The sequence below is a fragment of the Oryzias latipes genome, chromosome 21 (genome assembly GCF_053564925.1).
Source record: "Oryzias latipes strain Hd-rR chromosome 21, Olatipes_Hd-rR_3.1".
In the NCBI taxonomy this organism is placed as follows: domain Eukaryota; kingdom Metazoa; phylum Chordata; class Actinopteri; order Beloniformes; family Adrianichthyidae; genus Oryzias; species Oryzias latipes.
In genome coordinates this window covers 13,529,400-13,556,346 of record NC_136257.1, presented here as the reverse complement: position 1 = coordinate 13,556,346, position 26,947 = coordinate 13,529,400, and the positions used below count along the sequence as shown (strand labels likewise).

Here is a 26,947-nt window from a genome sequence, read left to right as displayed (position 1 = left end):
ACTGGACTAAGTGAGTGTGAAGTCGCCCATAGAAAATGACTTACTTTCAAGTTGAATGAAATGAAACTAATTTTTTCACCATATGAAGACCACCATGTGGAAACTAGACATTGTCACTTAGTAGTAATTGGTCTGACTCATTGTTTCTATGGCAACCAATCAGGAGTGAGAATTTTGGAGGTCCACACTCCATTCTCCAAGTTTCCCTGTGTTTAAAATCCGTTCAAGTAAAAACTTCAATGTCACTGATTCATCACTGAGTCAAATCCCACATGAAACTACAAGAAAAGTATTTCGTTTTTTGTGAAGCCAAGTTTAAAATTGATCTGTAATCCCTCAATCCACCCCAGATGTCTGCTTAAAGGCTGCGGTAACACTTTTCTTACTTGTATATGGTATACTTTTTTTCTTCTTATGGTTGTCATTTTTTTTTTTTTTTTGTAATTTCTGAGGCAGAAACAGGCTTCTTTTGTTGCAGGCTAATATAACAAGCAATACGCTACAATATTCACACAGCAGCGGCTGAGGTCACTCTATCCAGCAACCTAAGATTAAATGCCGCCCGGGTGGACAGCGGAGGTGGAAACTGGGGACAAACCCTGTTGAGGCCCACTTTTAAACCGTATGGGGCCCAATTGGCCTTGCTGGCTGGACTGTGCGGGTACCTGAATACACACTAATAACATATATTTTTTTATGTTTCTGAAGTTACATTTCTTTATGGATTTCTTTTCCTGCAGAAGACAAATGAAAATAATAGCATGGTTCAATTAAATCACCCCTATCTAAACATGGGGGGGGGGGGGGGGGGGTATATGTAGGGGGTTTGCCCCGGCTATCATTTAACTTTAAAACGCCACTGCTTTTATTGGAGATGTGGAGGGAAGGAAGGACAGAAATTGATCATTTTCAGTGTTGCAGTGGACTGGCCGGATGGCGGTCCAGACTCAGGCCTGACGAGCGAGGCGTCGCCAACAGGAGTGCGGAGGCTGAGGTTTGGGTGGACTTTTCTGGGAAATCCTCCAAAACTCACATTTGCCAGGGTAACCCGCGAGGAGACGACGCCGCGTTTCCTGTGCACTCCCAGCGAAGGTTCCAGCAGGCGCGTCAACGCTCCTTTGGAAGAGAAAATATCTGAGGATTAAAGCAAACGAATGCAAACAACCAGCGGCTGCTGGCGGTATGACTTTTTAAAAACTTTTCTGTTTGTTTAAAAAAAAAAGTCCCGATGCGTCCAGGAAAGGAAGCTTCGTGGAATAAAGCTGGATGTGACTCCTTACGCGCAAAGAACTTCTTCTCCTCGGGATTTATGTCTGATCGAAGCAATCCTTTTCAATTTGGATGTTTGGTTTACTAAACGGCATCAGTAGATTATTATGAGGCGACTCTGCGCACAGGATGTCCTCATCTGTAATTAATTGAAACCATATTTTGTGAAGACGCGGCCCGACTACTGAAGCCTCGCTGCCGGATCTGCAGCAAAAAGGTTGTCTTGCTCTGTTTGGTCTCTTTCCAAAATGCGGGAGTTTGTTCTTATTTCAGCCCTGATTTGTCTGCTAACTTGGACCCAAGCAGACAGACAGGCCGCCCTAAAGCCGCACCGACACGCTCGGATGGGACGTGTCCAACCGGGCGCAGCGAACACGGAGCGCGTCGTGGGGCGTTTGCGCCCTGGGTTTGGATCTGCCCTCTCTATCCACGGCTCCAGCAGGGAGGTGAATGTTCAGGCTGATGAGGGGGCTTTGCCTGCGATTAAGAAGGGGGCTTTTCAGGGCAGAGGCGGGGGCTCTGTCGCCAGGAGATCGGGCTTGCCTCGCCAGTCGGACATGCTCCAAGATGAAGGCGCTCAGGGGTCCAGAGCGCGCGGCGGACGGATGCCCAGCGGCTCCGGTTCACCTAATCTGCTCGCCAGCTTCGCGGGGAAGAACAGAGTCCTCGTCATCTCTGCGCCTCATGAATCAGACGGTTACTACAGATTGATGATGTCTCTTCTCAAGTCAGATGTCTACTGCGATCTTGCAGAGAGACACGTGCACCAGATCGTGATGTTTCATCAAGAGGGAGAGATGGGAGGAAAGGTGAGAAGAATCAGCCCTCTGGGGAAAATATTTGAGGAGCCTCTGGACACGGTGCTCATCCCCAGACTCATGAGCTTCCTCAAACTAGAGAAGGGTGAGTATATGAGGCAAACCTCAGACATGGATGGAGGCAGACGTGTTTCCATCCACATTAACAGCTTGTGGTAAATTGACCCGCAGGGAAGTTTGGGATGGTGCTTCTGAAGAAAACCCTGCAGGTGGAGGAGAAGTACCCCTACCCTGTGAGACTGGAAGCCATGTATGAGGTCATTGATCAGTCACCCATGAGGAAAATTGAGAAGCTTCGCCAGAAAGGTTTCCTCCAGAAGTGTAAGGCAGCAGGTGTGGAGGGTCAGGTGGAGGAGCGAGCACTGACAGGTGAGGCTCACCTTTAAGGTTAGCTTTGGGTTCATTTAAAACTGGGAAAACAGTCAAATGGCATCCTAATGCAAGAATACCAAACACTCACCAAATTCTGTGGTACTATTAAGAAACCTTAAAAAAAACTGTCACATACTTTAGTGAGGAGGTGGATTCTGTTTATTAAATGACATTTAGTGGATCAAAGGAACTCACCAGAGTTCTTTGTTGTCCTCTATTTTTTTTATCATAGACAAAGAAAGCACGGCATGATTTCTCTAAGAGGTTTGGTTTTCTTCTTAGAGCGCAGAATGTCAGAGCAACAAAATGAAGGTGTAAATGTTATCAATATTTCCAGAAGACAACCTCGCATCTTCGTGTGAATGCAACCTAAGAAAGAAAAATCAACAATATCCACCTTAAAGTCAAAGAATTGTATGAAGACATCAAAAACACACAATCATAGACTGTTCCTGCTCTGAAGTAAATCTTTAAAAACCTGTTTTATTGTTACCCTCAGAAAACGGATTCTCAAGCTTTACTTCTTGGTTGAACTAAACATTGGCAGTTTTTTGTTAGTTTTATTATGTGTATAGATAGGATCATGCCTAAATTTGATTTGTTCTGCTGCAATAATGGGCAACTTAAAATGTTAATCTGTACATAGTATAGACTTCAGAACCTCTGTGGATTTTTGGGTCTTTGCTTTTTTTTCTCCCAATAAATAAATACTAAAGATGCTGATGCTCCTGCTCTTATAGGAAGGTTACCAATATTTAGTAGACATTTTTGGTGGGTCATTTTTCTGGATAAAACTCAATGCGGTATTATTCATTTGTTTATTGTTATTTAATAAAAAGGTTGTGATTTTTCTATTTATTTAGTACAGTATTGGAAGGAATTTTGTCAATCCTTGGTTCAACCTTTTACAAGTGTATGCAATACGCTGAAATGCTAAATGATCAGTGCCAAACACTGCATTTTATTGTCAAGTAGAAGAATGAAGGTTTGTAGTTTGATCAATTTGATTCTGTAGCATCAATACAAACAGAAAAGAAAGAATTTTATAGTTTGAATGTCTCGTGATTTAGAGGATAATCATACTGTATGATCTGACCCCCAGAAAGTTCATCCACAACTGCCACCAGCACACCTACAACCATAACTCAATCGACAACTACTACAACCAAGGCCACAACTACAACCAAGGCCACAACTACAACCAAGGCCACAACCACCACCAAGGCCACAACCACCACCAAGGCCACAACCACAACCAAGGCCACAACTACAACCAAACCCACAACTACAACCAGAGCAACAACAACCACCAAAGCCACCACTACTAGAAGAACCACAACCACAAAAAAACCCACTACCACAGTCACTCAAAGACCCACCAGGCCACAAACCACAGCAGTGTGGCCCCCAGTCCCAAGAACCTCAGCAAACCCACACTACTACAATCCTCGAGACGGATATTTGGCTAAGACCACTCCATCTGGAGACAACAGCATTGACAAGGACAGAAAGGATCCACACAACCAGAAGCCAGTTTCGGAGACACACAAACCCTTTAAGATTAAACCATCGAAGAAGAACACAGGAGAGAAGGTGACACACTATACTGGACACATTTCAGTGGATTTCTAGTTTATTTAGAGATCTTGAACCTGACATGATACCTGGTCCATAAAACTCTGTGGTGATCAGTTGATTTAGTGTAAATCTTATTTGCTAGGAATAATTTGGAGATATGAATGTCTGCTATGCACAGAAAGTAGTTTATACTGTGACAATATAAATATAAATATATTATAAATATTTTTAGATTACCATGGCTGCAGTTTTAAGGGAAAAAGCCACGCCCTCCTGTTATGTTAATTTATAAGACATTTTGTTTCACACTTGCATTTATTTATTCATCAACGATTTTTCTGAAACAAACAGTGAAGGGAAATTACTGTTGAAAGTCAGAGGAAAATGGTAGCTGTTGAATATTTGGATGTTTTTCAGGGTTGATTGTATGAACATTTGCTAAAGCAAAACTGCATGACGTGATTCAAAAAGTGTCAACTTTAGACCAAGATATGACACACAATTTTTTAAAACTTAAATTAAGTGTCTACTAATAATCTTTAGTTCTTGTTGTTGTGGGATGTATCTGGTTAGGCCTTGAGATCACCTTGATTAGACAAATGTGAAGGGTACAGGTGTAAGAGTTTCGCAAAATTTGAAGTCTTTCAAGCAAATGTTTTTTCTCCTAAAGGCTGTGTCACACAGCCTCTACATACATTTTTTGTGCATTGTCCACATAGGAAATTTTGGTCTTTCATGATACATCCCTGATATACGTAATTAGTATGTGTTTCTTGCGTTTGTCATTTGTTAATGTGCGCAGATGTCCGTCGAGGGTTTCCGTCCACAGGTCTTTACGTAAATTCAGTTTTGAGGAGTTCAAACCTCTTGGTCTGTTAAGAATTATGTATATTACACAATTATTACGTAAGTCTTACACAATTATGCGTGATTTTTGCAAGATGCATTTGCAAATTTCTGGATTTCCATGTCCGTTCCACGTATGTTTAACAGACATTTCATGCATGTACCACCGATGTATAACTTTAATATACAGCGCCCATATCACATTATAATTACACAATTGACGCACCAATCACTCATAAATTGCATTTAAACAGCGCAATAATCACGAATGGTTCATGTTCTACGTTAATTTGCATCTTCTTAGCATGGTCTATCCATACTTCCGTGGTTTTAATGTGGTTCATTTGTGATACATCTTTGAAAATTTCACGTAAAGCCAACAACTTTTCTCACTTTTCCACGTTTATTCACATATGACCAATTTTCATTGGTGCAATACGTGCAAAATGTACGTAGTTGCTGTGTGACACGGTCTTTAGCAAGTAAGGCTATTGGCAAAACACCATCATTCTTTGGTTACAGATCCTGATTAAAAAGTATGAGGACAAGCTAGAGCCCAGCAAGCCAACATTCAGTTACCCGGAGGAGACAGAAACCCTCACTGATGCACCTCCAACCAAAAAGGCCAAGGGCAGGCACGATAAACATGAAAAGAAGAAGAAGAAAAACAAGGCTGCCAAGAAATCTGAGAAAACAGGAGGCAAAGCTGGGAAGGAGGGAAAAATTGGAGGAAAGAAAAATGGAAAGAAGTTGGCAAAACACCCAAACAGAGAGGACTACCCAAAGCCCACAAAGAGACCAACGCTTCCTCCAAAGGGTTCTCTCCTGGACTCCTTCCTGGACTACTTTGGTAACAGAAGGCGACTTCTGGTAAGCATGACGTTATCTTCACATTTGGGGGAAAGTTTCTAGAAGGACATATTAGCAGTCCAGTTATTAAAGACCCACTCTGATCATCTTTTGATCTATTTTCAAAGCATTTCTTTTTTTTTTTTCAATCATGATTAAGCTGTTTTTAGCCAAAAAAACAAACTGTTTTCTATGACATAGCAGAGCAGCAGTAGTTCATTAGAAAACTCACTTTTGAGTTGTAGACGGGTCTCCGAACGAGGGGCAACCCCCACCCCCACTCCGTGTTGTTGAGACCTGGGAGCCGGGAAGAGAGCTTGTGGCTCGCCCATTGTATTTTCTACGCCACAAATGAGCTCTTTTTCAAACGGCATTCTTCATCTGCTCTTGATTCACAACAATTTGGATAAAGAATTGCTCAGAAATGCTTTCATCAAACTGAATCTTGAAGGAGGAAGAAGAGTGCATTCAAAGTGTTGGCAAAGAAAAGAAAAGAAAAGCCACCAGTGCAGGATAAATGCATACATGTACCTATTTTAGTAATATTTTTACTAATCTAATATAAATGTAATTTGTGATGTCCTTTATTGATGTTATATTATATAGATTATTTCTGAATGTCGTGTTGCTGCCACAGATAAATGAAATTTCCCCATTGTGGGATTAATAAAGTCATCTATCTATCTATCTATTAGCATATATAAAATATAATATTAAATACTAATTTAAACCAGCTACACAATAATCTTATTTGTTACACACAAAACTATTCCTTGATTCATATTTTTTAAACCAGAGACTGGATGTCAGAGCAGCATATTTTGTTGTGCTGTTTCATTTACTTCTGAATTTAATTTTTTAATCATCCTTTCTGTATGTCCTTCACAAAAATTGAACCCTGTTAACTAAAGGATTCATTTTTTCATGTACAAAATTATTAAACCTATTCATTTATTATACCCTACACTTCTAATAGAAATGAAGTGTACATTATTAACATATCTGGTACGTTGTAAGCCTCTATACTCACTACTCATTTTTTCAAGTTATTGGCTTATATTTGATCTTAAACGTCAACAGGAATTAAACAGTTATTTATTTCCATCTCATTGAAAGCATGTAAATTGGTGGTGGTGTTTCTGTCTTGATGATTTCAACATGAAGATGCAGAAATGTGATTTTTCTGTCTTTTCAGCAGCTTCCTGTCCAGCTTGTGATGTCCTCTGTAGAAAAAGCCTCACTTACATCTGAACTGTTCCGTTGACTTTTTCAAACACTTTTATCGCAATAAGACGTAAGAAAAAAGGTTTTGCAGGTGTTTTTTGCAGTTGAAAAATATAACATTTTTAGATTGATCGAAACAAATAAAAAACGTTTGCTTTGTTCTAGCAAAATGTATTTCTGTATTTTAATGGTTTGCAATAAGTTAAACAACTAAATGGGCCAAACAGTGGTCTGTAAGTTTGGGACTTTTTTTGTTAAAGTTATTTATTGGGTAAAGACTGAGAAGCACCCCTGTACACTAGTAGGAGACAGTTATTTACTATCAGCTCTGTAACATCTGCCTAAAATGTATTCCCCTCCTTCCTCCTGCCAATGGACAGACTGCACAGTTGAGTGCTGACAGACTATGTGTCTCTGTTTTGCAACTCGTGCCGATTCTTATCACGTCTCTGTTATGAAAAGGCCACTCAGTCAAAAAGGTCCTAATATCTGACTGCAGCAAGTCATATCTGTTCTGCATGTTTTGTCCTATACTTGACCCTCTGACCTCCACGCCTTCCTCATGCAGCTGATCACATCCCCTTCTGAAGAGAACAACATATATGTCCAGCAAAGAGACGAGTATCTGGAGTCGGTGTGTGAGATGGCCATCAGAAAACTCTCGATCATCACCATCTTTGGCACAATGAGCAACTCCACCATGAAGATCGACCATTATCAGATAGGTAAGTGCTTTTGTTTCTCAGCATGGACTGATTGATCATTTTTTTAAATGAGATTGTCAGCTTCATTCAAAGCTCTTACTTACTTCGACAGACAAAGCATTAAGACCTCCCTCCGACAAAAATCATATTTTTTTTGAGTTTTTGACATGTACTTGTGGTATTTTTCCTATGTAATGAAATATAATAAAAATCATTTTATTTTAGCATTTCTGAGTATTTCTCCTTTTAAATCGCTGTCAATCAAACTGTTGCAAAGACGCTCAGTTTGAATTAATGAGCCATTGTGATGTCGCAACGGCCCGAGAGCGCATTGCACGAGCTTCCCATTCTGCTCGTCCAGCGTGGACAAGTTCACGAACAGAAACAACCGCATTCAGGAACTATTTGGTGGTTTAACCCGAACCATAAACTGAAATCCTAAACTTAACCCCTTATCTGGGTCCATGTGACCAAGAATAAAGTGCTGAACTAGCTGTACGTATTTCGAGAAAGGGGGGATTAAGGGCGGGGCTACTCAGCTCAGCACCAACAGGCACGCCCATGTAGAGGAAACAGATGCTTCAGATAGACATGAAATATGGCTTTTTAAGACATTTAGGTTGTTTACACATGTCCACCATCAGAAAAATGCCACAAGAACATGTTAAAAACACAATTTTCATCAGAGTGGGTCTCTAATGATGAGCAAACCCACTTTGTGCTTTTCATTCAACATGAACATAATAGTTTATGCAAAAGTTGAGTTCCTAGTCCTGATTCTCTGTGGGTTTAGGATGTGTGTTTCTGTCTGAATATATCATGGTTTGGCAACATAAATCCATCTGTAAAACCTTGTATTACAGTTAGGTTAATGCTATTCTAAGGGTTGGGGCTCAACAAGTATGAGTCATGGTCAACGTTGAGGCTAGTGAGTTCTATGAGGTGATGGAAACATGGCATGAGGTTGTGAACATGTCCAGTGTACACACAACTGGTTCTTTTGGTGTTTCCCCTCCTCTCTGCAGGTCACTGTGACTTCATAGTTGGTCAACATCAAGTGGAACAGATTTTTTTTCCGAGTGTGTCAATTTTTGCTCAGTGTTTGTGAGCAAACCACCAAATGTCTGTTGTGCTACGTGTGTTAATCCACCCTTCCTTCCCCACATGATAATTAAAGGCTTTTGGTCTGGTGCACTTAATGGCAAAGTTCTGCACTTTTATGTTGAAAGTCTCAGAAACCGCTCAACCACAGATGTTCAAAGAGTTGCTTCATGGGGTTTGTGCCTAATTTACATGAAAAAGGAAACTCTTCTGCTTCTCAAAACATGATCCACTTTAGGATTCTGGCTCCTCACACCACTTTGTCCCTTCTGACTTCCTGTTCATTGATTGTGAAAAAGTCTTTCACCTGTGTAGGACACCATATGCTTTTCAATCACAGGCTATGTCTAAATTCCTTCAAAACTTCCTACAACTTCATATATATATAATGCAGATAAATCTTGTGCCCAGGATTTCAATGCAACTCAGACTCATGTTCTCCACCTTTTTATTAAACTCCAAATAAGTATGTCGTGACCCATTTTCCAAAGTAAAAACCTAATAAATATGAACATTTTACAAAGACTATTTATCCCTTGTGCTATCCAAGGCACTTTAACGTTGGGAGTTGGGTCATCTAAACCCCACAAGACAGTGCTCTGAACCTTTTTTCTTCTAAGATTTGTGATCTTCACTGGTGTCCATGGATAACATGAAATCCTCTTCACCTTTATCCACCTTTGTCATAGGAGAACACGTCACGTAAGGGTGGGGTCATCTGGACCCCATAGGATAGCACAAGGGTTGAGATTCCACTTTGTTCTGATGATGATTTATTTATGATGATTTGTTCGTGGATGATTTATAAAAAATAAATGTACTATGATTTTTTTTTTTTTTTCAAATGACAAATCGTTCAAACGCAATGCATTGTGGTCTATCCTTGACAATCTGGTTAGCATCAATGCACATTGGGTTTTCGCAGAGACTTCTGGGAAATTTCTAGTGCACTGAATTTTGGAATTCTAGATTCGGACTCCCTGACAAAATGGCGAACACATTTAAAGTACATTAAGTAGTGAATGTTGATGGAATTTAGACACAACAGTCTACCATGTTCCTTTCAGGTATGTTTCCTTTCAGGTATTCTGCTTGGCCCACCCGTTATCCAGTGTCAAGTTCTTAACATTTTGACCAGGTTTCAGAGTGGAACATGTTTTTAGGACCTGGATTACATTTGGATTGCTCTCTTGGAACTCCTTGTGGATCGAACTGTACCCCTTTGGTTTGTTGGATCTATGATGTTTACTTGGTTCCTTCTGTCAAACCCTCACCTGCTTTTATTTGGTAATTATTCACAGCTGTCTTCACTTGAGACAGTCATCCTCAGTGTATTATAGTGTCTGGTTTCAGATGTGGTGGCGTGGGACCCAGAATTGCAGGAGACCGGGCTTATGGCAGAAATTGAAAACTTTTTTTTAAGAAATAACGAAAATGTGCAACATGCACTAGGGAGAGCAAAAAGGAAAAGCAATACAGGTGAATCAGCGCGTGCCAAAAGCGAAACCTAACAGCTCTGCGTCTGTGTAAGATGGAGTTTGGTTCCCCGCGAGCCTCACCGCTCTTACGTTGCTATGAGAATGATCAGTAGTGAAACCCTAATGACCAAAATGTTGTCAAAAAGAAGAAAAGGTTGAAGTAGAGTGCTGAGCTTTCCACGAAAAACAGACAATATTATTTAGTCACGTACCTGAATGCAAAACCTGCGTGCTTGGTATGTCATCAACAGGTCGCAGTGCTAAAAGAATATAACATTCAGCACCATTAACCCTTGTGCTATCTTAGATGACCCCACCCTTACACTGACGTGTTCTCCCTACCATGACAAAGGTGGATAAAGGTGGAAAGATTTCATGTTATCCATGGACACCAGTGAAGATCACAAATCATTGAAGAAAAAAGGTTCAGCGCACTGTCTAGTGGGTCTAGATGACCCAACTCCCAATGTTAAAGTGCCTAGGATAGCACAAGGGCTAAGAGACTCACCATAAAGAAAAGTTTCACCATTTGAAGGGGCAGTTAAGAAAAGAGAAGATTTACCAACTATTAGCTGGACTGAAAAAAACCACTGTCTGCTTTTACTGCCGCCGTGACGTCAGTGATGGAGCAGTGACAGACACCTTATTGCAAACAAGTTGGTGCAAACATCAACATAATTTTCAGATGGTGATCTTATGGAAAAATGCTGAAGGCTGCAGAAGTCCTGTTATCCAAAAAGCAGTGGACCTTTGATAACAGAAGTCTGTCAGGGATTGCAGATCCAACATCTCTTAGGAGACTTGGGCAGCTAAATGAAGGAATCCAGTCATGCATTCAATTTTAGGTCGCTAGTGATGAAAGCACCGACATCACAGATTTATACAACTGTTCACATTTGTTAGAGGTGCTGAAGAGACCTGTCACAGCGGAGTTTCTTGAGTTGGTTCCAATGATGGACACAACAACAGTTGATGACATAGTCAGCTCTCTAGTTACTGTGCTGGACAATGTGACCAGACGGTCATGTGATGTCAGTCTGGTCACTGATGGCGCCCCATCAAAGGTCAGGAAGAAGGCAGGTGTTTCCACAAAATTCAGGCAACAAACCAATAAAAGATTCTTGGACATTTCATTGTGTTTTGTAAACTTGAATGACAGTAAATATGTTTCTGCACAGGATCTGAATCCTGATATTGATGGCTAGGTGAAGTTTCAGGAGAGAAAGGGAGGTTAACTCCAAATTCTTATTATGTTCACAAATGTTTGCAAGTTTAAATTAGTTTCATTTTTCATTGATTTGCACATTTACACTTTAGGCAGCGTGTTTCATTTTTTTGCATTGCCTCCTCTTGAGTTTACTATCGGGATTGCTTCAGTTTCAGATGTAAAATATTCAGTCTGTACAAAATTGAATAAACATTTTTTAAGTGTAATGCATTTTATTTGAGATCCACTGGCCTCTGTGAATGAATGTTTAATATAAATGATTAGGCTATATGTTGATTGAGGCATTTTTTCCAACTGAGAAAAAAAACAAAACAAACACAAAACTGTTATTTTGCTTTTATGTTACCAGCCGGCCCACTTAAGAGCAGACGGGTTGAATGTGGTCCCCAAACCAAAATGCGTTTGACACTCCTGATTTAGTCCAAATCATACTGGTAGCACTATGTTGTAATAATTGTATTTTAATAATGATCTATGTGCCCCCCGATGCCATTGTCATTGAAGAGTAGTCCACTATATTGACAAAACATTATGGGGGGGATGAAGATAAAGAGGAACAGCTTCCTCTAAAAAGAGCCAGACTCACTAAGTGTGAACATATGCAGCTGGGACTGGCTGGGGTCAAAGAGGACATGACAGAGACAAACATAAATCACTGGAACTGCTGTAATAAAAAAAGAAAAACAACAGTAACTCTGTAAATGTTATACATATAGACAAGACAGAGCAGTGAAAAAAGGCTCTGCAGTGAAGAACGTAATTTTAAAAAAAACTTTGGGGCTTCGTAGAATAACAATAGCTTATGGTTCTAGAGGCATAAAGAAGAGCATCCAGAAATGTTCTTGAATCTCAATACTAGTTTTGACGTTATGAAAGAAAATTCAAAGAATTTCTGTACATTTAACAGCTTTAGGTTTATAAATGTCATTTCAAATGTGAGTGACAGTTGTATTTAACCATCTGTCTATCTGCATTTCAGAAAACGACAAGCCGATGAAAGGTCTCCGTCAGGAGGATCTGGTAAACCAGGACCTAATAACAGAGCTAAGGAAAGAGTATGGAATGACATATGATGAATTCTACATGGTTCTCACTGATACTGATATGAGAGTTCAGGTATGTGTCCCCGATAAAATGACTGTTTGGTTCTTTGTGGGTTTTTTTTAAAATCTAACGTATGACTGAGCGCTCCCTTGTCTGCTCTAATCAGTTTGCTCTCTGGCAGCAGGAGATTGTTTCCATTTTCCTGATAGCCATGAGTTTCATGGATGACTCTTCTCCAAAAATTCATAATTTATCAAACACCAGTAGCCTATTCCCTTAGTATTTTCTCTATTTAGTTAAAATCCCAAGTTGCTGCATGGTGGAACAGTGGTTAACACTTTTGCCCCACAGCGACAAGTTCGTTGTTCAAATCCCAGCCGGGTCCTTTCTGTGAGCAGTTTGCATGTTATCCTGGTGCATGTCTGGGTTTCCTCTGGGCACTCCAGCTTTTCCCACAGCACAAAAACATGCTTCAAAGGTTAATTGGTGACTCTAAAATTCCCCTGAGTGTGACTGTGAGTGTGTGGCCCCGCGACAGACAGCTGACCTGTTCATGGTGCTCCCTGCCTTTGCCCAACAGTAGCCGGGTCGGCTCCAGCAACGCCGAAAGTGATTCCAATGGAAAAACCTCAAATTCACACAGGACTTTACACAACTTTGTGTAAAGTTGTGTGTGCAGACAGGAAGTACATAAAGGAAGAACACACTTGCAATGACAACATCACATAGTGCATCTGTTTTGCTGCAAACAGAAGAGAATTTTTTCCTGGGTAATGTGGTCCTTGAGTTAATGCAGCAACAGAATTTTTGTTATTCAGGAAAGGAAACTTCGATTAAGATTTTAAACTTTTGTTCAGCTACAGAGGTCTAGAAATTCAGTTTTTATGTTTAGGTTTTTATGACAAAAAATATTTCTAAGTAAAGTCCTAACAAATGTACATATGTTTTACTTTCATAGATAAATAAAAATCTAAACCACAAAAAGTCTTTCTAAATGAGACCCTCAAACTAAAAATGATTTTTTAACCTCATTGACACTTTCTTGACACTAATTTTAATTTCATTTTAATTATAATTTATCTTTATATTATAACTTTTTTTCAGTTATGTTTTTGCTTTTGAGTAGATGCTAAATTAATGTGATTTATGGAGCATAATTGGTTTGTTGCATATTTTCATTAAAAGCCAAGGGGTAAACATGTTTGACACAAAATGAGTTCATAAAAAGGTCACAGATAAAAGGAATCATCGTTATAGCTTTGTTTTTCTTCATTTCCAGTGACACATTTGGTCTAAGCATAGACAACAAATAAATCCATGCCAGTTCCATCTCCAATTTTGAAAACTGGGCTTTACATCAACTATTCTAAACTAAGCCTGTTCAGTCTGAGCTCTTTAGTCATTGCAGTTTCTCTGGAAAATGACGGAGAAGTTGGTTAGGAGACTTACCACCAGGAAAGGGGCCAGCTGCCATGAACATGTCAGTCTTGAGAAACAATCCTGTCATTTCACATCTGTTTACAGATTCCACAAATCAGTATTTATCCTTTTGCATTGCACAAACTTCCACAGTCATTTAGACTAAAATTCCCATGTTGTGCAATATCTTGCAGTAATTTAAAACAATATTTCTACATTTCACACTGCAAAGGCTTTGAAAAACTTCCATGCTAAACAAAAGACATGCTTGAAGATTGTCCAAAAGCTCCATTAGGTCAGGATTTGTTTAAAATAGACCTTTATAAAGCAGATTTTGTGGTCAGACAAGTCCAACTTGACATTCTTTGTTGTGAGAGAAACATGTGCTCCCAACACAAGACTTTTAGCAGAACAATGTCAAACCACACACACCAGCTGTTAAAACAGCATGGCTTTGTCCCACAAAGGTCCAGAGGCGGAGATGACCTCCATGCAGTCCAGATCTTTCACTTACAGAGTCATAACACCTCTTTTTATTTCCATTTGTTTTAGGTCTGAATCTTTTGAATAAAGTGACATTTATTCACTTTATTCTAAATTTGAGCATTTACTATAGAAGTGGTCGATACCAATGTTGGTGAACTTTGTATGAAATAAAGGGGCTATAGAGAGAAGAACAACAACTACTTTTAAATATAAAAGCCGTCCACCAGAAGCCGACTCTGTCAAGGGGACAACTTTCTGTAACTGGCTAAGTTACAGAAGTTCTGGCTTAAGTCTAAATGATAAAAAATAGAACACAAAAAAATGGGAACCTTTGTTAAAATACAAAAAGGCAGAAAAAGTAAGCAACTGTAATAAAGATAAATATATTTATTTTATTTTCGTTTAATTTTGGCTCAATAATATTCTATGCTTTATGATTATTGTCTTTTAACTGGGTCTACATTTTATTTTCTCTGCAGGACTATGTGCAGAGGTCAATCAGCTGGCTGCTTTGGGTTACAGCTGGGATCTGTAACCTTTAACACTAAAAAATCCACTTGTTCCAGTTCCTTACAGACCAAAACCGCCCAGAAAACTACATGTTATGTTTTTGAGGCCATTTAGCTATTCTTTTACAAAATTAAACTTTTAAATGTTTACAATAATTGAATTATAACAGTGGTAAATTTCTCTACATATAATAATTGAAACTTACAAGCACATACAAGTTTCTTTCAAAGGAAAAGTTGTGCTGTGTAAATGAAGGTCCTCCTGCAGTAGCAGATTTACTTGAACTGAAAATGCAAGAAAGTCAAACATGACATTTTCTATCATAACTTTGGTTTTACTATCCAATATAAACGTTGACGTTGGTGTGGAATCCATGTTTTTCTTTATATATACAAGTAAATTTAGTTCTATACTTTGAGAACTTTGCTTCTGAACAGCAACTAGACACTGTTGTGCAGCAGTTGATCAGAACATGTGTTTTTGCTCAGTTATGACATTTTAAACCTTAAAACATCAATTACAAAACTTAATTAACCTAAACAAATGAACTACAATCCATTATTAATTCAAATTGTTTGGATTTTGTCTTCAAAGCCAAAGAGCCACAATGGAGGATAAAAGAGTCACGTATGGCTTCGGGGGCCTCAGGTTGCAGAAGACCCCTGGGTTAGATTCATTGTAGTGGCCAGTGATCGTCTTCTGCAGAGTCTGGAGTGTGGGTTGTGTGTTTAAGAAAAAAAAAAAAGATGAGATTGCAGTTAAAAACAGACATTTTTAAAGTTAGCACGACCCAAAAAACCAGTGACAATGTAAGGCTTGTGACTGGCAAACATATGGATTTCAGCTTCTGAGAAATGATGCAGAGAATTTTTGGCTAAGACCCCGCCACATTTCTAAACACGTTTCAGACTTAATTGCTCTATTTCCTCATCATGTTTTTAATTTCGAAAGTTCTGAAAATCTTGGACTGTCTTCATTAGATTTTTCCACAGACATGCTGACTCAGTAACTAAATGAAAAAGACTTTAAACCTCTGTCCTTGAGAGCCACTATCTTGCTTCTTGACCAACCACCGCTGTCGTTGCAGCTTCTTTTGAACGTAATACACCTAATGCACGTTTCTGCAAGTAGAGCAGAAATGTCAGAAAAACCAGAAGGAAAGGGGTTGACAAAGTCTGCGTTTGATGTTGTTCCTCTTTGGTTTTCACACATTTAAAACCTTCATTTTAGAGAGTGTTAAGACAAAGTGATATAATTTTTATGGCTGTTTTTATTTTTTATTTTTATTTTACCAGCAATCCTACGTGGTCCCAATCGCAATGAAGGCTATTTTTGACTACATTGATACCTTCTCCTCCCGCATCAGTGAAATGGAACAGCAGAAGAAAGATGGAGTGGTTTGTAAAAAGGAGGACAAGCCCAGATCTCTGGAGAACTTCCTCTCCAGGTGAGGTTATCTGCAAAGATTCTGAATTTGTTGCACCGAGCAAAAAAGGATAAATGCCGTGAAGCAGGTTAAAAGTTTTATTAACACAGAGGCACCATCATTTACAGTTTAACAGTCTGATGCCATACCGATAACACCACAGCAAACAATCAATGCCCACCAATAAAAAATGTCAAACATGCAGGATAAGTGTGATGCACAGCAAACTCGGTCAGATACACCACCAACATGGAAATAATGTCCACGAGTGTGAATTGAGGGAAGTAACTTTAACAAAAATGACCAAGAGAAGTACGCCGCTCCTCCACTTGATTAATCAATCACGACAAACAAAACCCAAAAACATAAACTTGAACAGGACAGCAGGGCACAGTACTCCAACACTGGTGCGTTGCAAAACCTCATACCCAGTCCAGAAAACCCCCGGTAAAACAGGATCTACCTCTGCCGTGATCCTGTCATAAAATTAAAATAAAAACATCAACCACTGCTTAACCCTTGTGCTATCCTATGGGGTCCAGATGACCCGATCCTTACATTGACGTGTTCTCCCTACCATGACAAAGGTGGATAAAGGTGAAGAGGATTTCATGTAATCCCTGGAAACCAGTGAGGTTCACAAATCATTGAAGAAAAAAGGTTTAGAGCACTGTCTAGTGGGTCTAGATGACCCAATTCCCAATGTTAAAGTGCCTAGGATAGCACAAGGGTTACAACATCAGCCACAGGTAAGGATAAAAACATTATTACCTTTCTAGCACCATGGCAACCACACATAAACTTCCTTTTATACCCTCTGCACCGTGGCACAGCGACACCCTCAGATGCCTCCCATTACAAATTAACGATGGCTAATAGTAAGAGTAAACATTAATTCAATTATATTTATACAGCCCAATATTACAACAATCGTCGTCTAAATGGGCTAGATGCTGGTAATCGTATAAGAATTGTACATGAAATCATAACGAAGAAGTCATAAGATTCAGTAGGTAATGATTAAACTAAACTAAACACACAAAGTTAAACTGGGCGTCCTTGCCCTTAGACCCTCCTTTTCAGTTAAGTAAAACTCTTTACCGAGACAAACAGCAGACAAACTGTAACTGTCGTCGATTCACAAACTATAATAAACTAAAAAAGAAAACAAGGAAGCACCCCCACAAAAGAGCCAGGTTACCCTGAGCTGACATCATGGACATGAACACAAATGACGTTCAGGACCTCATTCCCAACCGCAGAGCACAGGAAGCTAAGCTCTCCTTATATGTGTTAAACATCCAGTATGGCTGTAAACTATGGAGCAGAAGGGGCGAAAAAGCTGCATGCTGCGAGCTGCATGCGGCTCGAAAGCCGCGTGCCTTTGCGTCTCATCGTATTTTCTATATATTGTTCATTTCATAGTTTTTACGCTTGTAAACCACACTCAAATCCATCAGAGGGTATTAAATAATAAATAATAATAAAAGCAATTTCGAAGTGTGTTTGTTTTGATGCTGTTCCCGACACATACGTGATCGCCAATCATTTGCGCAGGTTACGCCCAAAAACGGAAAAAACAACTAAACATATGATGTGCGTGCAGACTGTTACTCTCATGGTCAAAATGGCGAAATTCAGAGTATAAAGATAAACGCAGGATGTTTCTGGAAGAATGGGAAGATTCTTACTTTTTTACTGAACAGAATGGCGTCACTATATTTATTATTGTGAGCTTTTGGAAGCAGTAAAATAGTTCATGGCAGAAAAGAACAAAACGTATCCCGGGAAAAATTAAAAACTCTTCCTAATCTGACACAAATTGTCTCCTTTATTAACAAGTTGAAGATTTTCAAAGTGCACATTCAAAACGGCAATCTGTCCCACTCTCCTTCTTTGCGGAGCTCACAGCAGAAGGCAGCAATCCAAATTAATAAAGCGCAGAACGTGACGCTGCTTGTGCAACTGGACGGAAACTTTACTTTGCGGTTTGAGGACCTGCAGCAGAAACGACCACAGATCACTTTTCGAATCGATCCTTTAATGCAGAGAGTGACTGCCTGAGATCCCCGCTTGTCACTGATGAGGCAGCGAGCGAACTGGAGATGATTGAGCTGAAATCTCTTTTGAAAGAAGGCCCTGTTACGTTTTGGAGAACGGAGAAATACCCGTGTGTAAAAGAGCTGCTCTCAATCTGATGTCAATGTTCTCCTCAATTTATGTCTGCCAGTCCATGTTTATTACCTTGAAACACGTGAAATCAAGGTATCGCTCCGTTCTGACCAACATTGGATAGCACAAGGGTTGACCCTTGTGCTATCTTAGATGACCCACCCTTACATTGACGTGTTCTCCCTACCATGACAAAGGTGGATAAAGGTGGAAAGATTTCGTGTAATCCATGGACACCAGTGAAGATCACAAATCATTGAAGAAAAAAGGTTCAGAGCACTGTCTAGTGGGTCTAGATGACCCAACTCCCAATGTTAAAGTGCCTAGGATAGCACAAGGGTTAACAGAGCACAGAGGTGACATTCCATGATGACAAGATTCCATGGTGACAGGGGATCAGAAAGCTAGGGCTTTTGCCTTTGACTGTGTATGTAGTGGTCCCACATCAAACCTTCTATTTAAAAAAAAAAAAAGTCTTATGGTGAATCTAGACTTTGAGATAAACTTGTCTGTCCTTACAAAGTATTACAGTAAGTAGGTAGCATACTGTATGGTCACCGTTAGTAGAAATGAGCCCGATTTTTCCCCTGTCTGATAGAAAATAAAGTTAAATGAATCCTCTGCAGTTTCTCAAAACCGAATCAATGTTGTCACTTTTTTAAAGAAGTATCAAAAGCAGACAGGCCATTTTTGGTTTCTATGGAGACAGTGCAAAGTACAGATTACAGAGGTTGTTTTGAAGCATAATTTTGGGTTGTCCCCATTTGGCAGTAATTGCATGGGAGAATGTTGAGTACGAACTAGCAGTTTCCACTTGCATTTATTTTCAATCATGTACCAAAGAGGTATTTAAATTCAAGCTGTGATATATATATATATATATATATATATATATATATATATATATATATATATATTTTTGTAATTGCAGGTTTCGATGGAGACGCCGCTTGTTTATCATCTCTGCCCCAAACGACGAGGATTGGTCCTATCAGCAGCAACTTTATGGTTTAAACAGTCAGGCTTGTAATTTGGGTGAGTCATCTGAACCAACTAGTCCCTTCAGAAAACTGTAACTGATCTGTTAGTTTACTACTGCGTTGACAGATGCAAACATCTCAATAGAGTTCAATGCAATGAAGCTATAGACAGATTACAGACGTTACTAGTGCAGCTTTATAAAGTATTACTGTGACAGAAATAAGTTGAGAGGTATGATTTATTTAATCTTATTAGCTGCAATAAACTATCTATTCATTTTTATTATTTATCTGAGACTTTGTTAAAGGGGAAACAGTCAAAACTGACATTCGTTTCTCAGACCATCCAGGGGAATTTTAAAGTGTTTTTTGATGTAAAGTATCGACATTTTTGTTCCTCTTTCAGCTGATCCCGTCAGGGGTCGCCACAGCTAATCAGTTTTCACTTGTTCGCACTGGTGGTTTGGCAGAAAGTTTTTACACCGGATGCCCTTCCTGACACAATCCTTTATTTTCATGGCTCAGGGATGCCCAGATAGGCACCAGCGTGAAGGGTCTTGCCTAAGGACCCACGCTGGAATTAGGTCATTGCACAGCCTGGGAAGCAAACCCAGATTTCCTTCATACAGTCCTACACCCACTCAAATGAGCTATCCAGCTGCTAATGTCAAATATAGAAACAATTTCTCCGTTTAATCCTGGGTCTAAGCACAACCAGAGTTCATACTTAAGGTGCACCGGAGTTTATATCTCAATTCAAGGATTTTTAAGTAAGGTAAGGTGACTCAATTTTATTTGAGTTAGTTAGATTTACAAATTTCAGGCTAAAATGCACCAACAACAATAAAATAAACCATGCACATTTTTTTGAACTACTGCAGTTGCTGCATTGAGATAATTCTATGCTGTCCGGGTGTCTTTTTTGAGAGGACATAATGTGAACCTCTGTCAAACATAATGAACTATTTTTTATTTTGAAAAAGAAATCTTATGTTTATGTTTTATGCAAAAATAGGTGATTTTTTATTTATTATACTAGTAACAATAGAATAAATTCAATTCATTGATCTAAATGGCCCTTGCAGACCCCGGGACCAGATGTTACTTAAGCAGATACAAATGTTAACGATTTCATTCTGACTAATGTCCCAGGGATTCTGGCTTTGAGGTTTTGACATTTATTTCTGAAACACAATATAAAGGAGACTTCCAAACTAGATTTTTTTTAATCATTCTGCTCAATTATTAAGAAAAGAAGGTTGAGACACTGAAAATAAATAGAAGTAGAAAGGGGTACAGGGTGATACAGAGTAGGGTAAAGGTAGAGCCAGGAAAACTAGCTGAAAAGAAAGACTTGGTGATGAGTTAAGATCAACTGCATCTCACAAAGGAGGAACTACATTTGAACATATATATATACACAGGACCTTAGTCTGCTGGAATTAGACAGAATGTGACGAGGAACCAAGGAGGAACCCAGGTGCAGGAAAGACACACAAACTAAATAACTCGAAAGGGCTTTTAATGCCAAGAGCAAAGCTAGAGAAACCAGTAAACCACAACGCTGCGACAATGACAGAGAGTACAGAGCAACTTAAGAAGGGCACAAATCAGGAGCACATGAGAACCAGCTGTGAACACCTGAGAGCAGGGAGGGGAGGAGGGACCTCCAGGAGGAGTGCAGCTGAGCAGCAGGAGGCTTTCCTTGACAGAGCCCCCGTCCCTAAGTCCGGCTACCAGACGGACCCCGACGAGGCTGATCTGGATGGAGGCGATGGAAGCGAGCGATCATCGTGGGGTCGCAGATGTGGCGTGCAGGCACCCACTGGCAATCTGCCGGACCGTAGCCCTTCCAGTCGATCAGATACTGGATGCCACGACCTACCCTCCTGGAGGCGAGGATCTCCCGGACAGTGTAGACCGGGCCACCGCCTACCATCCGTGGAGCAGGAGGGGGGAGTGGGATCCGGCTGCAGGGGAGAGTTCCGAACAGGTCTTAGCTTACTAACGTGGAACACCGGATGCACCTTCATGGAGCGAGGCAGGTCCAGTCTCACGGCCACAGGGTTGATGATACGAGAGATGGTAAAAGGGCCGATGAATCTGGGCTGCATCTTCCTGGAACCACCCTTCAGCGGGATATCCGACGTGGACAGCCACACCTTGTCTCCCACCCTGTAGTCTGGAGCAGAAATCCGTCGCCGGTTAGCCACCATAGCGAGACGTTCCTGGTTCCGTAGGAGCTCCAGCCGGAACCTGCTCCAGGTGCGACGACATCGTCTCACAAACGCAGCTGGCCCCGAGGAGGTCGCCAATTGCTCCTGGTGTGGGAACAAGGGAGGCTGAAAGCCATAGGCAGCCTGAAAGGGAGAGTACCCAGTAGAGTTGACCAGGGAGTTATGGGCGTACTCAATCCATGGGAGCTGTGAAGACCAGGTCTTGGGGTTCTTTCCACACATGGCTCGCAGCGATGTCTCCAGATCCTGATTATACCTCTCTACCTGGCCGTTAGTCTGAGGATGGAAACCAGAACTCAGACTGACCTTGATCCCGAGGAGGTTGCAAAACTCCTTCCAGAAGGCTGCAATGAATTGCGGGCCCCGGTCCGACGTGATGCTCAGAGGAAGGCCATGAAGGCGAAACAAGTGGTGTGAAACCAGGGTGGCTAGTTCTTTGGCTGAAGGAAGTCTCTGCAGGGGTATGGCATGGGCTAACTTAGAAAAACGGTCAATGATAGTGAGGATAACCGCTTTACCTCGAGAAACTGGTAATCCGGTGATGAAGTCCATAGCAACATGGGACCAAGGTCTAGACGGCACAGGTAGAGGGTGGAGTAGCCCGGCAGGGGGAGTCCTGGGGGTCTTGACACTAGCACAAACACGACAGGCTGACACAAAAGCACGTATGTCAGAAGACATCGAGGGCCACCAGAACCGCTGGGCAATGAGGAAACCAGTCCTTGTAACCCCTGGATGACAGGCCAGTCTGGAAGAGTGCCCCTACTTCAACACCATGGTTCGAAGAGACGATGGCACAAAGAGTCGGCCCTCCGGGCAGCCGGCGGGGATAGTGGCAGGATCTGGAATGGAAGCCTGTACCTGTCGCTCCAGAGACCAGCGGGTGGCTCCGAGCACCATGCGGGAGGGGAGCACAGGCGTGTCTTCAGCAGGTCTCTCCTCCTCCTCCAGTTGGTACTGACGGGAGAGTGCGTCCGGTTTGGTATTCTTACTTCCCGGTCGATAGGAGAGGGTGAAATCGAACCTGTCGAAGAACAGAGTCCACCTAGCCTGGCGGGGAGAGAGGCGCTTGGCAGACCGGATGTACTCCAGATTCTTGTGGTCAGTCCAAACTAGAAACGGCTGCTCAGCTCCCTCCAGCCAGTGGCGCCACTCCTCCAGGGCCACTTTCACAGCTAGAAGTTCTCTGTTCCCTATATCGTAGTTTCTCTCCGCAGGAGTGAGCTTGCGGGAGAAATACGCGCAGGGATGTACTTTGTTATCGGACGCTCTCTGTGACAACACAGTCCCCACACCAGACTCAGATGCATCCACCTCCACAATGAATTGCTTGGAGGGATCAGGCTGAGTCAGTATAGGGGCCGTAGAGAAGCGTCTCTTCAGTTCACTAAAAGCCTTCTCAGCTTCTTCGTTCCAAACAAAACGCACCTTATCAGACGTAATCCTATGAAGGGGTGCAGCAACGCCACTGAAACCTCTGATAAAACGCCTGTAAAAATTGGCGAACCCCAAGAAGCGCTGAAGTTGCTTCTTACCAGAGGGAACCGGCCACTCCAGGACGGCCTGAACCTTAGAGTCGTCCATCTGGACCTGCCCAGGAGAGACCACATACCCCAAGAACCGAGTCCGCGTAGTGTGGAATTCGCATTTTTCGGCCTTGCAGTAGAGGTGGTTCTCTAGGAGGCGCTGGAGGACGGCTCTGACGTGCTGCACATGAGAATCCAGGTCAGGTGAAAAAACCAAAATATCATCCAGATAAACGAACACAAATTTGTTCAGCATGTCCTTCAGAACATCATTGATCAAAGATTGAAATACTGCAGGAGCATTTGTTAGTCCAAAAGGCATAACTAAATATTCAAAGTGTCCACTAGGAGTGTTAAACGCCGTCTTCCACTCATCACCCTCTCTCACCCGGACAAGGTGATATGCGTTCCTGAGGTCCAACCTAGAAAACATACGTGCCCCACTAAGCAGGTCAAATGCAGTGTGCAGTAGGGGTAAGGGGTAGGTGTTACGTACGGTGATCTTATTCAAACCCCTGTAGTCAATACAGGGTCGCAGACCCCCGTCTCGCTTCCCCACAAAGAAAAAACCCGCCCCAGCAGGCGAGGAAGAAGGTCGAATGAGCCCCGCCTGTAAACTCTCCCGCAGGTACGAGTCCATAGCCTCTCGTTCAGGCGGTGATAGGGGGTATATATGCCCCTTAGGGGGTTGGGTCCCCGGCAGAAGATCAATGGCACAGTCATAAGGGCGATGGGGGGGTAGAGATTTGGCCCGTACTTTACAAAACACAGAACTTAAATCGTGATAAACAGACGGAACCTTACAGAGATCTGGAGGGTCTGGGGACCGTTGAACTTCAACAGCTTTACGAACTGAGGCAGAGGAGAGGCAATTAAGCAAACAAAAGGGACTCCAAGACAAAAACCGCCCCGAAGCCCAGTCGATGTGAGTTTTGTGTCTGCTCAACCAGGGAAACCCTAAAATAACAGGAGGTTTAAGGGATTCAACAACATAAAATGACATGGTCTCGGAGAGGTTTCCAGAGATAGACACAGAAATATTAACAGTACGAACAGATACCTTGTGAATGAGGGACCCATTAATGGCATGAATGTCTAATGCTGGAGACAGAGGTTCAGTGGGGATTTTCAGTCTATCCACCACCTCCTGGGAGATCAGATCCCCATCAGACCCCGAGTCAATAAGAGTGTCAAATTCCGCCTGGGCTCCAGCATATGCCACCCAGACCTTGGTAGAAGGACGAGAAGGAGAGGAAAAAGAATAGTTGCGGCTCACCAGTTTCCTCACTGCTGGGGAACCCTGGCGTTTCCCAGACAGTTGCGCACAATGTGTCCCGAACGTCTGCAGTAAAGGCAAAGTCCCTCCCGTATGCGGCGCTGCCATTCAGCCGGAGAGAGACGGCCAGCTCCTAGCTGCATGGGCTCCGGGGAGGAATTGGGAAGAGGCGGAGAAACCTCCACGGGGACTGGTAGGCGGTAACCTGGAAGGCTGCGTTGCTCGTTACCCCGTTCCCTCATTCTCCGGTCGATACGAACCGCCAGGTCGATAAGGTCCTCGAGGTCGTCCTGAAGTTCCCTAGCCGCCAGCTCGTCCTTGAGAGCGTCGGACAGGCCCCGCAGGAAGACGTCGAGCAGTGCTTCATCTGGCCAGCGGGTGCTGGCAGCCAAGGTCCGGAACTCCACCGCGTAGTCCGAGACACAGCGGGATCCCTGCTGCAGACGAAGGAGCTCTGAAGCGGCAGCACGATGAGGCGTGGTGGGATCAAATACCGTGAGAAGCCGGGTGGAGAAGACTCGAAAAGAGCGGCACAGCTCCGATCCGCGTTCCCACTCCGCCAGTCCCCATCGTTTGGCTCTTCCGGTTAGGTAGCTCAGAGCAAACGCCACCTTTCTCTGCTCAGAGGGGAAATCATCAGGATTAAAGTCAAACTGCAGCCGGCAGGAAGTGAGAAACGCCCGGCAGTCAGCAGCAGTCCCATCAAACGGTTCAGGGTGACCCAGTCTGGTCTGCCGAGGAGAAGGCGAGGAAGCATGCTCCAGGTTGGAGAGGCGTTCGTGAAGCTGCTGCATACCCGACATGAAGCCCCGCATCTCGGTCGCCGTTGGTGACGGAGCCACCAACGGCGGTGGATCCAGGTAAGTCTCGTCGAGACGAATCTCCTGCTGGGTTGGACATGGTCGCAGCGTAATGTGACGAGGAACCAAGGAGGAACCCAGGTGCAGGAAAGACACACAAACTAAATAACTCGAAAGGGCTTTTAATGCCAAGAGCAAAGCTAGAGAAGCCAGTAAACCACAACGCTGCGACAATGACAGAGAGTACAGAGCAACTTAAGAAGGGCACAAATCAGGAGCACATGAGAACCAGCTGTGAACACCTGAGAGCAGGGAGGGGAGGAGGGACCTCCAGGAGGAGTGCAGCTGAGCAGCAGGAGGCTTTCCTTGACACAGAAAGCAAACAGCAGCACAAAAGAAGACACTTGTGACAGCAATATGATAGAATATAACTAAGTACCTCCACCTTCACCATCCATGTTGATAGGCTGTAAAGCAGGGGGGAGCCTGGGAAAAGTCTAGTACCTTCTTAGTTTCAGAGATGTTCAGCTGGAGGTTAGACGCAAAACGGGGGAAAAACAATTTGTTTTGTCTTAGAAGTTGCAGCTTTGCTGGATTAACCCTTGTGCTATCCTAGGCACTTTAACGTTGGGAGTTGGGTCATCTAGACCCACTAGACAGTGCGCTGAAGCTTTTTTCTTCAATGATTTGTGATCTTCACCGGTGTCCATGGATTACATGAAATCTTTCCACCTTTATCCACCTTTGTCATGGTAGGGAGAACACGTCAATGCAAGGGTGGGGTCAAAGGATAGCACAAGGGTTAAGATGAATAAATCAGCTCAGAATCTGATCTGGTTGATGACAAACCGTTGGTTTTTCCCTGAATATGTTTTTGCTCTGTTTTTTCTCATGTGTGATGTAGGTCTGAGACACATTGCAATTCTGAAGCTGGTTGGTAAGGAGCTGCCAGACATGGGCGGAGTCTTGGAATTATATCCCATTAATGGTAAAATCTCAAAACAATGTGACCTACATGTACCTAGAGTTCTGCATGTCTGTTTCTGCACATGGTGCCTGAACAAATGAAACTGAAATCTAATAGTGCTCTTTTCTTTGTTTATTATGTTCCATGTTACCATGTTTTTGCTACCATCAATGTGAACATTCAGTATTTTTCAAAATGCTGATTTTCTTCAAAAGCATTTCTGTTCAAAAAGGAAAGAAAAAAAACTAAGAAACCTTTTTGCACTCAAACATGTTCCTAGCTTAAAAAAAAGAACAGGAAACTACAGTCATGTTTCCACTGAGCAGATAAATCGAGGTCAGAACGCTGTGGTAGGAGTGACCAAGCTTGAGTTTGTGTTAGGGCAGGTGGGTGGAAGGTGAAATCCAAATGCGGACACGGCTTTCCGGGTAACGAGTTTTATTTTGAACAGAGTGAGGATAGCGGGCTGACAGTTTTGCAGGCAGGCAAACAGAAACAGGAGGATTAGGACACATAAAAACGACTTTAGCTCTGATAGTACTTGCCAATTTTGTTACCAGAGGTGAACAATAGTCTGGCGTCGGCTGGAGGTCCATGTGAAGTTTATGTAGAGTGGCTGATGAAGAGCAGATGAGGA

At 42.1% G+C, this 26,947-nt stretch overlaps 1 protein-coding gene across 3 annotated transcripts in view; it reads left to right on the top strand.

Moving 5' to 3' along the window:
• Positions 1 to 851: 851 nt before the first annotated feature.
• Positions 852 to 26,947, top strand: part of ccdc80 (coiled-coil domain containing 80) — a 29,250-nt gene continuing 3,154 nt past the window's right edge. The window contains exons 1-10 of one of the 3 annotated variants that reach the window (XM_078940215.1): positions 889 to 2,172; positions 2,259 to 2,456; positions 3,562 to 3,647; positions 3,684 to 4,052; positions 5,406 to 5,753; positions 7,525 to 7,681; positions 12,447 to 12,583; positions 16,222 to 16,373; positions 19,456 to 19,559; positions 26,248 to 26,331. In XM_078940215.1, the coding sequence (XP_078796341.1) occupies positions 1,518 to 2,172; positions 2,259 to 2,456; positions 3,562 to 3,647; positions 3,684 to 4,052; positions 5,406 to 5,753; positions 7,525 to 7,681; positions 12,447 to 12,583; positions 16,222 to 16,373; positions 19,456 to 19,559; positions 26,248 to 26,331 (2,290 nt within the window). In that variant the 5' untranslated portion in view covers positions 889 to 1,517. Of the gene's footprint in view, positions 2,173 to 2,258; positions 2,457 to 3,561; positions 4,053 to 5,405; positions 5,754 to 7,524; positions 7,682 to 12,446; positions 12,584 to 16,221; positions 16,374 to 19,455; positions 19,560 to 26,247; positions 26,332 to 26,947 lie in introns of all 3 variants that reach the window. The other 2 variants (XM_023950565.2, XM_023950564.2) reach the window with 2 other exon arrangements.